The sequence below is a fragment of the Peromyscus leucopus genome, chromosome 7 (assembly GCF_004664715.2).
Source record: "Peromyscus leucopus breed LL Stock chromosome 7, UCI_PerLeu_2.1, whole genome shotgun sequence".
Taxonomy (NCBI): domain Eukaryota; kingdom Metazoa; phylum Chordata; class Mammalia; order Rodentia; family Cricetidae; genus Peromyscus; species Peromyscus leucopus.
Window position 1 is genome coordinate 30,763,182 of NC_051069.1, and position 15,974 is coordinate 30,779,155.

Here is a 15,974-nt window from a genome sequence, read left to right on the forward strand (position 1 = left end):
TGTGTCTTCCGGGTCTCAGGGAGCTCAGAGTCAGCATCAGGCTCCCAGGAACTGGGGGTAGAGTCCAGAGGGTCTTCTCAAGCCACTTGCTTTCTTGTTCTTTCAAGAGAAATCCCATGTGCCAAACCTCTTATAGGCAATGGCATTTATATTTTTGATTTGAAAGGTCCCTGGAACCACTGATTCGTCTCTTTTACCCTTTCCATTTTCCTGTACTCAGTACAGGTCCCTGTACTCCTGAAAAGGCTCTATAATGCCTTCTCCCAGGAGAGATGCTCCGGCTGGTCCCCCAGCAGCCCCAAGGAGACAAGTTCAAGGAGCAGATGAGCTGGCTTTGAGGGCTGTATCCTCAAGTGCTTCTTATCTTTCCCAGCCTCTCTGGTCCCCCGAACATCTGATTCTTTCCCCCCAAAGCACAGGGACTCCTGTTTATAGGCTCTGCTGAAAAATTCAGCGGCTGCAGAGGCTTATTCACACATCAGCCGGCAAACAAATTAAGAGGTACTTACATTTTTGAACAGGGGGCTGGTTTTGGGCAGAGGAGTGGGATGTTAAAGTGCTGCATGTGAAATCTATTTCTTGTCATGTGCCCGATCACGCTTTTTGCCTGAGATCAGCCCGGGGACGTCTGCCAGCTCCTGGCGACACCTCCTGCACCCCTTCAGCCAGCTCATGGGGGGGGGGGCGAGCAATAAGAGGGAGAGCTGCTAATTCAGTGCCATGAAACAGCCTGCGGCAGCCAGCTCCTCAGAATGGAAAGCAAGCCAGGGCCAGAGGCTGGGGGACAGGCAGGCGGGCCAGGAGAAAGAAGCAAGGTGGATTGTGGAGGGCTGGGGAGTTTGGCCAATGGTGCAGGTGATATGGTCTAGCAGAGAGTCAGGGCCGAGCCCCGCACTCCTGGTTCCTAACCTCGCTTCCCATTTTCCTCAGTAAAATCGGGATCGTCATGATTTCTGCTTCTTGGGTATCATAAAATTATTGAGAACAAGATGAACGGCTGTTTATAGCTGTACTTTGAGAGTTCTACTACACTGTGTGATTTTTAATTCTGCTGTCTCACGTGGCAATGTCTAACTATATATCTCTCTGTCTATGTCATAGTCCCCTTAATCTCCTGGAAATTCTGGCCTGGTTCAGGGCAGAGAGAAGGACACAACCCATGGGAGGGGAAGGCCTGACATGTGGGGTTGTTTCTGCTGGAGCCACACAACCCTAGGAGAAAGCATATGAGTAGCGGCCCATGCTAGGCAGGCAGCCAGCTGCTTCCTACCCACTTCTCTATTTCTATATCGGCCTTTGGCCCGCTCTCTGGCCTTCAGCCCTACTTCGTGGTGGCTATGGATGGGTGTAAAGGCGAGAGAACCTGAGTTATGGCTACTTCTGAGGGAAGCCATAATATACTGAAGGCCCAACCAACATGGCACACTGGTAAGTTGAGAGCAGCAGATACTCCCGAGCTAAAAATCCCCCCCTTTCCAAGAGTGCAGCAAGGCCCAGGTATATGCTCTTTCCTACCCACAAGCCTGTACCCAGCTAGGGACAGGCTGGTCCCAGCCCCAGGCTGAAAGCCACAGTACTGTCCTGATTTCAGCATCAAGATGGAGGGTGAGCAGCTTCCTCCAGTCTGGATGCTTTATTGAAAGCATTCATTCAGTTAGCACCTGGGACTCAGAGCTCAGCGTCGAGGTACCAGCACAGCTGCCTTCCCAAGACACTCCTTACCTGGTGAGCTGAACAAAGGAAGCTGCCATGGCCTGGCTGGCATGTTCTTGGGCCATAATTTTCTTAGATGAAACATCTTGAGCATGCTTGAGCTCTCCAACCAATTCCTCAGCAGTTTGTGTTGAAATGCCTCCAGTCTTCTAGGAGGCAGAGAGAGGAGAGCAAGGGAGTATTCCTATTTGCTGACTCTGACATGTCCTAGTCATGTACCAGTGTGAGGAAGGCCAATGGGTCATCCCCAAAGTACTTGGAAGATAGCCTGATAGGTTTTCAATTATGATAGAGAGGGAAGCCAGGTACAGTGGCCTAGGCTTACAATTGTAACACATGGGAAGTAAGGCTGGAGGACCACGTCCTTGAAGCTAGCCTGAGCTACAAAGCAAGTTCAAGGCTATCCTGGGCTACAGGGTAAGACTTTGTCTCAGCAAAACAGAAAAGCAGTATCTGGGGATATAGTTCAGTGGATAGAGTGTTTGCCTAACATGCATAAAAGCCCTGGGTTTCTTCTGCAGTTCCACATAAATAGGTACGTGCCTGTGATACTAGCATGTGAGAGGTAGAGGCAGGAGGATCAGAAGTTCAAAGTCATCCTTGGTTAGATAGGGGGGAAAAAAGGAAGATTTTTATTTTTTTTAAATACAGGGAGCTGGAATATAGGCAAAAGAAACTTTTAAGCTTTCTTAGTCCTTCTGTCCAAATAGATAGGAGACCCAGGCACCCTTCTCAACCTTCTATGGGAAGTTTTACTACTGAAGCTGCCAAAGATGAGGAGTCCATTAAACCTGTAAGAGCATCATTGGGGTGCCATCTGTAATCAGAGGTGGCCTGAGTCACCACATTCTCCATGAACAGCTATGTTTGGGGGTTTTGGGCAGTAAGGATGGTGATCAAATCCTGTGTCACATCCTAGAGGCTGGAGATCACCACTGGAAATCTGAGCACAGCTTGCTAAAAGCCAAATAGCCCAGCACAGACAAGTCTAATTGATTCTCATTATTTGTGAGATCCGTATTTGCAAGTTTGATTGCTTGATGAAATCTTTTTGCAAACCCCAAATCAATACTCGCAACAATTTTGCAGACAAGTGGAGAGGCAAAAATTTGACTCACTCTGTGTGCACATCCCCAGCTGATCTTGAACTTGGTGATGTTCTGCTTTGTTGTTTCAGTGCTAAGATTGTCAACGAGTGTCTTTTTCACGGGCTATTGAGTGCTAGTGTGTGTGTGTGTGTGTGTGTGTGTGTGTGTGTGTGTGTGTGTGTGTGCATGTGTACGTGTGTGTGCATGCATGTGCTCATGCGCGCGCTCATGTGCATTTCCCCTAGAAGCTTTTCCTGTTTAAACTAACTCCCACAATGCAATTCAGACATGCTGTCCCATGTTCGTATGCACAAGGAAAACTGTGCCATGCTCTACTCGATGGAGACAACCTATGTTCCATAGCTCCCCACGAGCCTGACCTATGACACGACTGTGCATGCTAGTGAATCAGCAATATGAATTAGATGAGGCATTGGTAAGCAGAGATGTGCATAAATTAATAAGGTTAAATACTGATGGGTCGATAGGATTGGTCTGATCAGAAGTCCACAGGAACCTAACCCTGTGTTTGTCCTGGGTGTAGTTGAAGGTTTTCTGTGCCCCAGCCTGCCGGTGGTCAGGACAAATCTCTCTCACCTGCCAGTCCTGCAGCTACTCAGACCCAAGTAAACACACAGAGGCTTATATTATTTACAAACTGTATGGCCATTAGCTCAAGCTTATTACTGACTAGCTCTTACACTTAAATTAAACCATAATTCTTATTTATGTTTAGCCACATGGCTTGGTACCTTTTCTCAGTTCTGCCCTGCCATCTTGCCTCCTCTGTGTCTGGCTGACAACTCCTGACTCAACCTTCCTTCTTCCCAGAATCCTCCTCTCTGCTTGTCCCGCCTATACTATATTTCCTGCCAAGCAGCTACTCTTCCGGTGGTCCTCATGGCCTGTCTTAGACCCATCTCTCTCCCAGGTTCAGTTTCAAGGTGCTCAGAAAAACCACACCTTGTAATTCTTTGTAACTCTTTGGAAGAGGCTAGCCTACATTATTCTTTTGAGGTGTGATCACTGAAGACTAAAATGCACTGACTTACTTAGATGATTTAACCCAACAGAGTTTACTGAGCATCCACAGTAAACTAGGCACCAGCCTGGGAGCTGAAGCCACGAAAGGAGAACTGATCCACACAGTCACATGTTGAGCAAGTGCTGATTCCACACTAGGCATTGGGGCAGGGCTCTTGTCTCACAAGGAGTGAAATGTCTGGTGAGAAAAATGGACGGGACATAGATGATGGCATATGGTTTGTGTGATTCCAAGTGTGATGAGCACTCTCAGGGAAGGAGTGGGGAACCCGTGGTCCAGTCAGGGATGGGCGGCCCTTTCTAAGAGAGTGACAGACATGCAGATTTAGGGAGCCAAGCTCAAACAAAGGAGGGGCTAGCAGCCAACCCAGCTCAAGCAGCCAACACTTAACTTCTCAACAACAGCCTGGTCTCACTTTCCTGGGGCTTTGTTTAGATAGTCTTTTCTACATACATTAAGTCAGAATCAAAAGCAGGGAAAGGAAGGGGTGTGGGCTCTCCAGTGGGAACACTCACGGCAGATACTGCTGGGTAAACTAACAATTCAAATATTTGCCAATTGTTGACCTATATATCCACAGCCTGGGAGATTATAATATCCTGGGACAGCATGCTGTCGTGCTGGTCCTGTTCGAGCTTGAATCTTCTCAAATCATAGTTTTCTTATCTGTGAAATGAGGACGGAAGCATACTCTCCCTGAAGTGTTGTTGGAGAGATTAAATGAGATAATAAAATGTTCAGTCCAGAGCTTTGGCATGGAAGGAATGCCCAAAAGTACTGATTGACAACATTTTCTAGTAGTTTAACCTTTAGTTGCAATGAGTAACCAATACTAGGAGTTCATGGGTGTCAACAGTATACTTATTAAACATCGCTTATTGTCCACAGAATGCTAGGTGCTGATGAAAGAGTAGTGGACAGATAAGCTATGCAAATCCCTGATGGTGTGCATTTGCATATTCTGAACATAATTTGCATGTATGATCCAATTCAGAATGTATGCATACCCACATATGTGTAACCCAAACCTAAACTTATACAGTGTTCATTACCCCTGCTCATGGACTGTACCCTTCTCCATTCTACAAGAGACCTCACTTTTTAAATGCAGGTGTTGGCCCGCTCAATTGATTTCATAACTCGCAAATGGATGGTAGCCACCATTTAATAGAACCGTGTACTAGACAAAATGAGTGGAAGTTGGAAGTAAATCCTGGCAGAGTGCATTGTCATGGATCTTGCTAGCTTTCCCAGCACTGGTTTTTTGGTCTCTTTCTTTTGTCGGGCACTGCTGCTGCCTTAGAATTTTGGCAGCATTCTGCACTCCAGTGCTCCAGTGAGAAGCTAGGTGTACTCTGTGGCTGAGCAAATAAAGCCTTTGGTCAACTTCAGCAACCCCAGCCCTCAATCTGGGGGTTTTCTCATTGCCCCAAACTGCTCTTGTGTCTTATAAGATGACTTTAAGCTAATGAGCATTACTCCCATATACCAGGTGCTCATCATGGAGGCTGATATTACTAATAGTTTGAACTGGTAGTGTGTGTGTGTGTGTGTGTGTGTGTGTGTGTGTGTGTGCGCGCGCGCGCGCGAGCCAGAGGTCAATCTTAGGTATTATTCAGGTACTGTTGTCCTTGGGGTATGAGGTAGGGTTTCTCACTGAGACTTGGGGATCAATCACTGATTAGGCTGCCTAAACAGCAAACCCTAAAGATCTGCATGCCTCTGATTCCCCGTGCTGCCCTATTGCAAGCATGGACCACCACACTGGGATTCTTTCACATGGACTCTGTGGATGAGAACTCATATCCATGGCCCCTTAAGCTGATCTCTGTCAAGTGGCATAGCTGTACCATCAAGGCTGTGGAACTCTAACCCATCTCAGGTCATCCCTGGGATCTCCTATCTTGGTGTCTCACATCATCTGAGTGCCACTTCTCCATTCCATATGGAGAAGCTCCAGGCACTCATAGATGGGCCTGTTTTATCATAAGCGTCCTTCATAATGAGAACTCCAAAGTTAGAACTCAGAACTTGAATGTAAAAAATGATTATGGCTCAAAACATTGGGTGACCTTAGAAAGGAAAGAACTAAACTATGAAGAACTTGCATTTGATTGGCCTTGACTTTGTCATACCTGTGATCACCTCTTCCATAAGTGGAGAAGGGCAGGGAGATTAGGCTTATCTTAGGTAGCAAAAACAACTTCCCCAGGCCACACATTAAATGACCAGCGAGGTAGAACCTCAACCCAAACATCCTGATGTCTGCTCACTTCTGACCTGTCCCACTACAGATACAGTCCTATGCTGTCTACCTCCCCATGGCTTATGGCTCACTAAACACCATCAGCTGCTTACCAGGAACACCGCAAGCTATTATACCAGCCAGCTTGCAGTTCCTATCATTATCACCCGGACCAATCAACTTCTAAAGAGGGAAGGGCCATTTGGGCTCACGGTCTTGAAAGGTTCATCCATGGTCGATTGACCATCAATCATTGCTGCATGTGGCCTGTTTTCATCCATCATAGCAGAGAATGTAGGGTGAGCAAAGCTATCCATGACAATGGTCACAAAGTGAAAGAGTGTGAGGAGGGAGCTGGACTTTCTATTTGGCTTCATGACTTAAAATCTCTACTACTTCCCAACAGCACCGGCTACAAGACACGGGCCCTTGGGGTTCTTTCTATAACATATGTCTCGGCTCTGTCCTATGTCTTCATAGTTGAGTGCGCCAAGTTCAGAGACTGATGGATGCCATACCGCTGATGGATGGAGAGAAGGAAAGACAATGTGGACACTCTGATGTCTCTTCAATTCCCCAGAGCCACACTACTGAGCAAAAAGCTTGGGTGTGTGCCCACACCACAGATGTGGGTCATTTCTGTTAACTCCATGCAGGACTGTAGTCAATGAATAAGTTCACATTGATCAGAGAGGCATGGGAGAAGGCCCAGGCTTCAAGGCTAATATAGCCTGCACCTATCCTAAGCCAATTAGAAGAGCTATAAGTAGGATCTGAGTTCTAATCTCGCTTTAATCCCCGTCAGCTGTGTGATACTCGGCAAGTTGCTTGACATCTCTGAGTCTTGGTTTTGTTGATTTATTCAACAAAAAGCTCATATGATTGTACCTACTCCAAGCATTTTTACTGCTTCTAAAGTACCAATGAGCATGCATCTCTCAGGTGGGAATAATGACAGGACTGCTACACAGAAGCAGGAAAATTTATGAAAGGAAACCACGTGGGCCAGGGCCCAGCAAGCAACGATCAATCCGTATTTGAAGCCTCTGACTCTGGAGCGGGGCTTAGGGCTTCATCAGCCCCCATAGAAGAAGCTGGGTCCCAATGGTGCCGAGTACAAAGAGCAGCTGTCTAAATGTGCATAAACTATTAAGTGTTAGAGTGTTGTGTGCACATCCTCGGATGTGGGCAATGATGTTAGCAAGTCCCTGGGGGTTTAAAAACCTATCCCTTTTTAGTTACTTGAGAAAGAACAAAGTAGCGAAAAGACACCCCTGAGCTTCTCAGGCAGAAGGGAGCTACAGGGTCCTCAGGGCTCCCAGCAGGAGGAAGGAGTGCTAGTCACAGGGCCGATCCTTTTGCAAGTCCCTGTCACTCCAGAAGAGGTCCTGGGGGCTCCTATTTGACAACTGAGAAGGAAACCACTGGATGGGAGTGGGAGTGGGGTGGGGATGGGGACGTGGTGAAGTTTATGCAGGCTCGGCCAATAGGCCAGGCACTGTGCTAAGCCTGTTCCCATGGTTACGGTCTTGCCCCCTCTCTAACCAGATAACACAGTGGTTAGGAGCCTGTGCTCTGGTGATTGAGAACATGTTTGAATCTCCACTGTGGTGCTTATCCGAGTGTGACTGTGGAGACTTTAATTACCCAACCTTGCTGGTATTCAGGGCTTTAAAAATCTTTAAAATGAATATAAAACGGTTTTGCCCCTTGTAGATTTGTTGAGGATTAAATAAGATAAGGTTTCTGGTGCATTTGTTCAGTTACATTTAATTGAGCATCTATGAGACGTGAGGCATTGAGTCAAACCCTAGGGATATAAGGGCAGGCTAACCAAGCTGTTACCTTTGCTCCCATGAGGCTTATGGCATAGTAAGACAGACAGACACTGTCAGACGTGTCCCCTGGACAGATGTTCAGAGGGAGAATGGAAGAGAAGAGACGCTTCCTGGAAGAAGTGGTCAGTCTTCAAGAAGAGGCCTAAAAGAAACAGGTGAAAAGTAGATGAGGGTGAGCAAACATTTTCTGTGACGTCTAGATGGTGAATGCTCAGTCTTTGCTTACGCTGCAACTCTGCCCTTGTGAATGAAAGCTCTCACAGACTACACCTAAGTGAATGGACCAAGCTGTGTGCCAATAAATCTTTATTTGCAGAAACAGACAGTGAGCCAAATTATAAGCCATGGTTTGCCATCCCCTGACCTAGCTAAAAGAGAGTTGGAATCAGGAGGTCATGTGGCAGGGGGAATTCTAGACAAGGAATGGCCCATGCAAAGGCTCTGGCAAGGAGTGACTGGAGGAAATCCTAGGGAGCGGGCCTATGGGGCCTTGTGGTCTGACAGGTTGTGGGGTGGCTTCTTGTCTCCGTCTTTAAACCAAAATGGGAAAAAATGCAGGGTTTCTAAGCAGAGGCTGCTGTGACTCTAGGTGTCAATTCTGGAGACATGGCTGGTGGCTGTCTTCTAAGGACCAGAACAGAGAAGCCCAGAGTATCTTCCAGTCCTCAAAAGGTTTATCAGGAGTGTGGAGGCTCACAGAGTCCTGTGGTCACAGCACTAGGTGACAGCACAATTACGTCTCCTGACTCCAAGTGACATTCTGTCAGTTCTGAGAAGTGAGGTGCTAAGCAAGGCCCTTGGGATGAGGACAGAGCAAGGGCAGGAAGCTCCACAGATGCCATAGGTCAGGCCCCTGGACAACTACTTCCTATAGTGACCAGCTTGCTCATGATGACTGAGGGCCACATGGAAGGCCAAATCCCATTACCTCATGTGCATTCAACTACAGTCGTGGCTTCTCAAGGGCTGTGGAGAGCTCCCAGCCAAGCCACGGAGCCCATCCGAGGTGTTGAGTGTAGTTCAGCTCCTGGAGGACAGGCCTCAGAATCAGCTGTCCTGCCAGAAACAAGAAGCAACAGCCCACTACAAGAAAGAAACATACGCTTGGATTGTTTAATAGATCCTTTACACATGGTGAAGAAATGCAGCAAGTGGCCAGCACCCTGCAGTAATCCTGGGGCAGCCATAGACAGACATCATGATGTCTAACCAGCTTCCTAACAACAATGCCTCACGTAAGGTAAAACCCACTCAGAAGACAACCGAAGAACCGGAGCTCCCTTAGGGGGCAAATAATACCTTTGAATGCATAATTGAGACCTGCAAAATTCAATACCCAAAGGAACAAGAAAATTATTAATTTATATTGATCTGTATCCCTAGGGACTTTGGGGGTAAATAATACTACCTATGCATGGGTAATTCCACCCCATGTTAGTTATAGTTGCCTACAGTTTCATGTTTGACTAAGCATCTCCATCAAAAAAATGTTCCTTTCAATAGCCTTAGAATCAGTATTTAGAAAGACTACACATTTTTATCAATTTATTTATTTTAAATTTGAAATGGTGGTCTCACTACATAGCCCAGGCTAGCCTTGAACTTACTATGTAGTCCAGGATAGCCCTTGAGCTATTTGTTTTCACAGCTGTGGTCACTATCAAGCATTATCTGGGTCTTATTTAGCATCCTCATTTTTCAACTTATCCATTCTGTGACTTGGATACATTGACTTACCAGGGCTTGAATTTGTTTTCTGATAGAGTGAGCTGAGACTGCTATGCACCTGAGTGCCCAGCCTGGCACCTGGTGGCAGAGCTGGCATCTGTTGCATGGTAAAGCCAGCTTGCTCCAGCCCATTACCATGTCTTCCTGGCTCTGTGCTCTGTATGGAGCACGACCCTACCTGAGAATGTTTACACCACAGACCTGGGCAGCGGCTAGGAACTGAGGGCTCTTTTTCCAAGAAAGCTGGTCTTGAGACACCTCCTCACTGGCACGGGTGTGCCCTCATCACTGTGGATGTCTGTGCCCTCGTCATTCCCTGGGTCCTGATTGTCACGCGGCTGTTCTTGTATGTCCTGCAATAATCCAGCCAAGTGTCCGAACAGTTTGCACTACCACTAACTGTTGGTCCTATCCCTTGACTTCCTCACTAAGTCTCTCAAGGTGGTGCTGCTGCCTGAAAACCGAAGTTGGTGGCACAGGGCTAATCTGTCTAACAAGCTAAGATCCCAGGGTGGCACTCTTTGGAGAACACAGAAGAGACTCTGCCTCCTGGCCCAACAAGGACACTCTAATAGGTACTGACTAACACAGTACCGAACTGAACTGAAAATCCCTTTGGGGCAGCAAGTGCTATTTTAATCCCCATCTTACAGATGGCAAAATAGACTCCAAGGGATAAGTAACTTACATGGGGTCATGCCATTCATAAGCATAGAAGGCAGGTTAGAAGAGAGTCCCCCAATGCTGGGGCCATGGCCTGGATGGTGCAGATGGTGCTATGCTCAAGGGTCAGAAGGTGGCTGAAATCCAGCATCAGCTCTGCCTGCCCAGCTGTGCACAGGCTGGACCACATCAGTCCAGGTGACGGGGGGGGGGGTCCTTCATCCCTGAGTTAAGATACTATAAAATAAGGGCTAGATGCACGCTTTCTCTCCCACCCTTCTCTGCTACTCCAGGACCTCTAAAATGGTAGAAAAGCAGGGCAAGCGGGACAAACAAGAGGCAGAGGTGTGAGCTGATCACATGGTTTGCCCTGGGCATGTGAGCAAACCAGCTGTGTCTTCAGAAGGCTTGGGGGGCAGGTGCCAGTGAGGTGGAGCAAGGGGGGGCAGGTGCCAGTGAGGTGGAGCAAGGGGGGCAGGCGCCAGTGAGGTGGAGCAAGTGGATTTGGCTGCAGCTAAAGGTTCAAATCTTGTGATGAGAGAGTGACATCTCCTGCCGCCTCTGCACATGTGTGGCATGGATGGTGCCCAGGAGGTGGGGCAATTAGCCTGTATCCCAGGGCACCTGGCTCTACCACCTCTCCCCTTCCCACTGTCTTTCTGCAATTAGATTGTTCTGGCTAATAGCTGCCAAGCTACTTTGTTGGAGCTGATGGGTCTATTAATTTCTTGAGGCTAATATGGGAGTGGGTGGGAGACTCATTTCTTGACTGGATCTCAGGGGCTAATTAGTCTATTTGCCTGGTCCCCAGAGGTGAAGACTTGGAGGATGCATTGCTGAGGCTGTCAGATATGGCTATGGAAAAATCCTTTCTACCCATGGCTGTTGCAGGAGCCTAGCTTATTGCTTGAGTGAGTCTGAGGAGCTGGGGCTGCTTTGAGTGGGTGCCCTTGCTGGTGTGAAGTGTAAGCCCAGGGGGACAGTAGGATGCTAAGAAATTTAGTCTTGTCCCAAACATCCAAATGCTGGTATCCAGCACACTTGGTTTTATGTTCCTCCTGCTCAAGTAGAGTTCATCCTGGCCTAGAGGATCACCGGGAGTGAATTCTACACATTTTGAAGACAAGAAAACAGCTTCTGGGAGGTGAGATTCCTACTGGATTTATGGAGTGTCAGGACCAGAGAGAAGAAAGTTATGCCCCCAAAGTTCGTACTGTGTTGCTGAGGGCTCTTGAGTCCACTTCCTGGTTAGTCTGGTTTGCTCAGATTAAAACAACAGCAACAACAACAACAACACCATAGTAATGTCCTCACTCTAAAGGGCATCAACAAAGTTGGGAAAGATCAAAGATTGAGGATCTGGCTCTAGATTCGAACCTGTGCTGCAGCTACCAGCTGTGACCCTAGGAGATGAGCCATTAAACCCATCTGAGCATGTTTCTTCATTAATAAATAGAAACACCACTATTCACCACTTGGAGAATTCCAAGTGATAGAAGAGTGTCTGGGACACAACAGGTGTCCTGTAATTATTACCCACCCCACCCCACCCCCGCCGTTTGGAAATCTCACAGTATAACTTCCAACCTCCCAGCCTTGTCCCCGCAGAGAGAAGAGGGAGGGGGAATACCAGGCAATGATGTCACCGACAGGTCCCTTTGAGAGGAATAGGAGTTCTAGAAGCCATGGGGGAGCTCATCAGTGTTCTGCCTGTGCTTGGCCAGCAAGAGCAAAGTGCTGATAGGAGCCAGTGGCTTTCTCTGCTTCCGTGGCCAGCAGCAAGGTGCTGAGGTCTGAGCACACAAAAGGTTATTTGGGGGAGACACACCAGGAGGCGAAAATGCTCCTAAAGTGTTCAGGAAGCAGGACTCTGCAGGCTTCTGGGGAAGATTCATCTAGGGTTTAGAAGCGCAGGGCTTAGGAGGCAGACCTCTCAGCTGGTGGCTGTGGGCTCTCAGACAAGCTGGGTAGGATCTCTTATTGTATATAAAACAAAGCACAGTGTGCATATAGAACGGTTGTGCTATTGCAGAGGTGGATAAAGCTGTTTCTCTGTTGGTATCCTTCCAGAGGTATGGAAGGAAGCTTTTGATTATCTATTCTTTGCCACTAGTAAGGCTCACCTGTCATGACCCATGGGTTCATGCATGGTCCTGGAGGACCACCAGCTGGTGGTCTGAGGTGGCCCTGGTTGGACCTGCCCTCTGCATGCTCCATCATCTCCAAAGCATAAAGTCAAGTTGTTGGCATCTCTTCATTGTGACTCTGAGCCCTTTTGTTCCATGGGGTGAGGATGAGGCCAAGGGAGAGTTAAGTCTTCCCTGTTGTTGGAGCATCTGAAAACCTAGCTTCAGGGACAAAGCAACAGGACCACTACAGGGTTCCTGGGGGTTTTCCCAGGAAGCTGCTGCTGGTGCCTAGGAGAGGTGGCTACATGCATCTCTGGGTATGCAGGCAAACATCCACTGTCTTTCATGGGTGCCAAGCCAGTTACTTGGCAACAGAAGTGACTTGTCTGGGGTCTAGCCAGCAAAATTATATCAGGATCAAACATATGTGTATTGTATACGTTTGCATTATTTATAGATGTTATGTAATATAAGGTCTGTTATAAACAGTGTTTCATTGGACCCCTTAGAGATTGTCAGGATGATGGAATAGTCCACAGTAATATGTTGTGTACTCAAAAATTGGTTAAGAGACCATGATGGTTCATGCCAGCACTTGCAATGTCAAGGCAGGGAGATTACCACAAGTTTGAAGCCAGTCAAACTTGATTAAGAGGGAATATCTTATTTGTGCATATATGTATGTAGTGTATGCATGTGTATATTTGTGTGTGTATGTATGTATGTATGTATGTATATATGTGTTCACCGGTATGTGTGTGTATGTGCACAAATGGAGGCCAGGTGTCCACTCAGGGTGTCCTCTGCTAGCTCTCTTCACCTTAGTTTTTGATACAGGGATTCTCACTGAACCTGGGACTCTCCAATTTGTCTTGACTGACGGGCCAGCAAGTCTCTGAGATTCTCCAACCTCAGCTTTCCTAGGGCTATGATAAAAGGCGCACACCACTGTGCCTGGCTTTTTATATTTTAACATGGATGCTGGGGCTGCAGACTCAGAGCCTCATGCATGCCCAGCAAATATTTTAGCAATAGGGCCATTTCTCCAGCCCTCTATACAAATATTTTATTTAAAACATAATAAGACAAAAATAAAACAAAGGCAATTTAAAAACACAGTAAAGAAGTAGAAGGGAAAACAACATTTATGGGGTGCCAGGTTAAATCCATCTTACCGCCAGAAGTTTCTGCCGTGATTTCCACTGGGCACAGAAGGAAGCATGCTTAGGGGACTCAGAAACAGCACTGAGGTTGCACAGTGAGTTAGAGGTTGCACTCCTGGTTAGAGTGGGGTCTGTAGTGTCAAACTGGTTCTACAAGATCGGTGGGTTCTGGAAGGGAGAGGGACATTCCCATTCCCATTTCTAGCTGGAAAAGCCAAGGGCGTGGATGGAGCCTCACAGTGAGGTAGTGGATTAAGGAGACTGGGGCTTGACCCTTCCCCCTTCTGACTTGTTCACTCGGCCATATGTTTAGTCATTCAATAAGCACGTCGATTTCTGCTCCTTTAGAAATGTGATTTCATTTGGGCTTTCCGGTGCCAAGGATTGAAACCAGGGCATCTGTCATGCCAAGGCGAGAACTCGACCACTGAGCTACATTCTGAGCTTTCAGCAATCACTCATTAGCGGCCCAGTGCTTTCCAGTTCCTTCATCTTGTATCTATCCTCCCAGTTACATTTTTGTTTGTTTGTTTGTTTGTTAAGATAGGGTCTCACTATGTAGCCCTAGCTCTCCTCAAACTCACCAGGTAGCCCAGGTTAACTTCAAACTTACAGCCATCCTTCTGCCTTGCCCTTGCAAGTGCAGACATGAGCCACCATGCTCTCTTAGCCGATTTTAAGTGTACAAGTATGCGTGCCGCCATTCTTATTCTCCCCTAGATAACTGGGTTTGCTGAAGGCAGGCCAAAGCCAAAGAGCCTCGTGTCTCTGCCCCACTTGAAAATAACACAATTCCCCATTTCCCCTCCCCTTCCTCTGACAGAGCTTCTCTGCACCATGCTACAGTCCTAATGCATTTCTCCACCCCCTCTCACCTCTTCCAAGTCTTTGATTCTTCCGTTCCTCACTCTGACATCCTCCTTCTATCAAGACCCTCAAGCCTGTGTCATGTGCTCCAGTTCTGGTCTAGCCTATGGCTCCTCCACACCCTCCCATCCTTCCCTCCTGGGATTAACCCACAGCAGAGCACTGTCCTCTGCTGCTCTCAAGTCCGACCACCTGCAGCCCACTCTGGTCCTTTCTCCAAGTCTTCCCATCCTCTCCCCTTGGTCTCCTCAGATCGGCCAGTGGCACGTGGCAGAGGGCCTCAGCATGGACAGCCGCCTCTACGCCTCCAACATCTCCGACAGTCTTTTCAACACCACCCTGGTCGTCACCACCATCCTGGTAAGCGGGGTTTCTCGGGCCTCCAGCTGCAGCTCCCGAGGGTGCCTCCTCCCCAGGCTCTTGCTCTCGGGCTTCCCAGGGAACAGAAGATGGGAATGCTAATCACAGCACAGAGGCCAATTTATGTCAGTGTAATTGTACTCCAGTTGCGTTTCGTATGGAAATGATATCTGATGAGCTGCTGAGCAGCTGGGGCAGGGGGAGAGCGTCCACAGTGTGTGGGTGCCTCTCCGGGGGGATCTGGGTGGCTAGGAAAGCTGTGTAGAAACCCTAGAGATGGGACCTTCTGACACAGGGGGAACCAGCTGGATCCAGTCTGAGATGATCCCCCATTTCCCAGCTTTGCTTGGTATCTGCTGGGTACAGAATCAGCCCCTCCCCTGTGACACCCTCCAGTGGACATCTTAATGTCTGTGGGTTGCTGTGGCCTTTGCCTTCACTTCCAGATGGTGACAAGAGAGTTCTCAATGAACCCCTGAGTCAAGAGACCATCTGCCTCTCTACTTGATTCATTTCTATTCAGTAATTACAAGTCTACCTCCCAGCCCTGCCCCCTGACGTGTGTCTGGCACTGTGCTCACTCATAAAAACCAAAGATGAGTACAGATTGGCCTGTATCTTCAAAGAAGTTATCAGTGAGCAGACAGGCTAAGCTGACTACCCATGGCCAAGGGGTTGCCATCACCCCTAGCCCTGAAGACCTCATGTTTTGAAAGATCTGTCAATTAAGCCAACTAAATGTTAAGCAATAAGTGCTTTGTTCCTCCTCACTCTGATTTTAACTAATCAAAAAGGTATTTCCCCACCCCACACCACACCACATCTCACCAGGGAGAAAGAGCTAGCATAGTCACACTGATATTCTTTCAGTTCAGAGCAGAGGCAATGTATAGGCTAGCTGCACAGTCTAGCCTCTACTAGACAGACTTACAAGGTCTGCAAGCATGCCTCTTTCTCTTGGGCTTTTTGGATAAAATAAAAGAGCCTATAGACCTCCATTATGGCCTTCAGGAACTCCGGAGGCCCAGGAAGCCTGGGTTGGGATTGCTGATCTATTATAAAAAGAGTGGGCTAAAAGCTAAGAGAGAGGTGGGAAGTTAGAGCCCTGAGGTGTGGAGGGAAAAGCCAGGGGGAG

The 15,974-nt window shown here is 47.8% G+C and overlaps 1 protein-coding gene across 1 annotated transcript in view; it reads left to right on the plus strand.

Moving 5' to 3' along the window:
* The window catches only part of Grik4 (glutamate ionotropic receptor kainate type subunit 4), a 431,548-nt gene that overhangs the window by 338,179 nt on the left and 77,395 nt on the right, over positions 1-15,974 (plus strand). Inside the window, exon 12 of the mRNA XM_037207580.1 lies at positions 14,732-14,839. Within this exon, the coding sequence (XP_037063475.1) occupies positions 14,732-14,839 (108 nt within the window). The remainder of the gene's footprint in view (positions 1-14,731; positions 14,840-15,974) is intronic.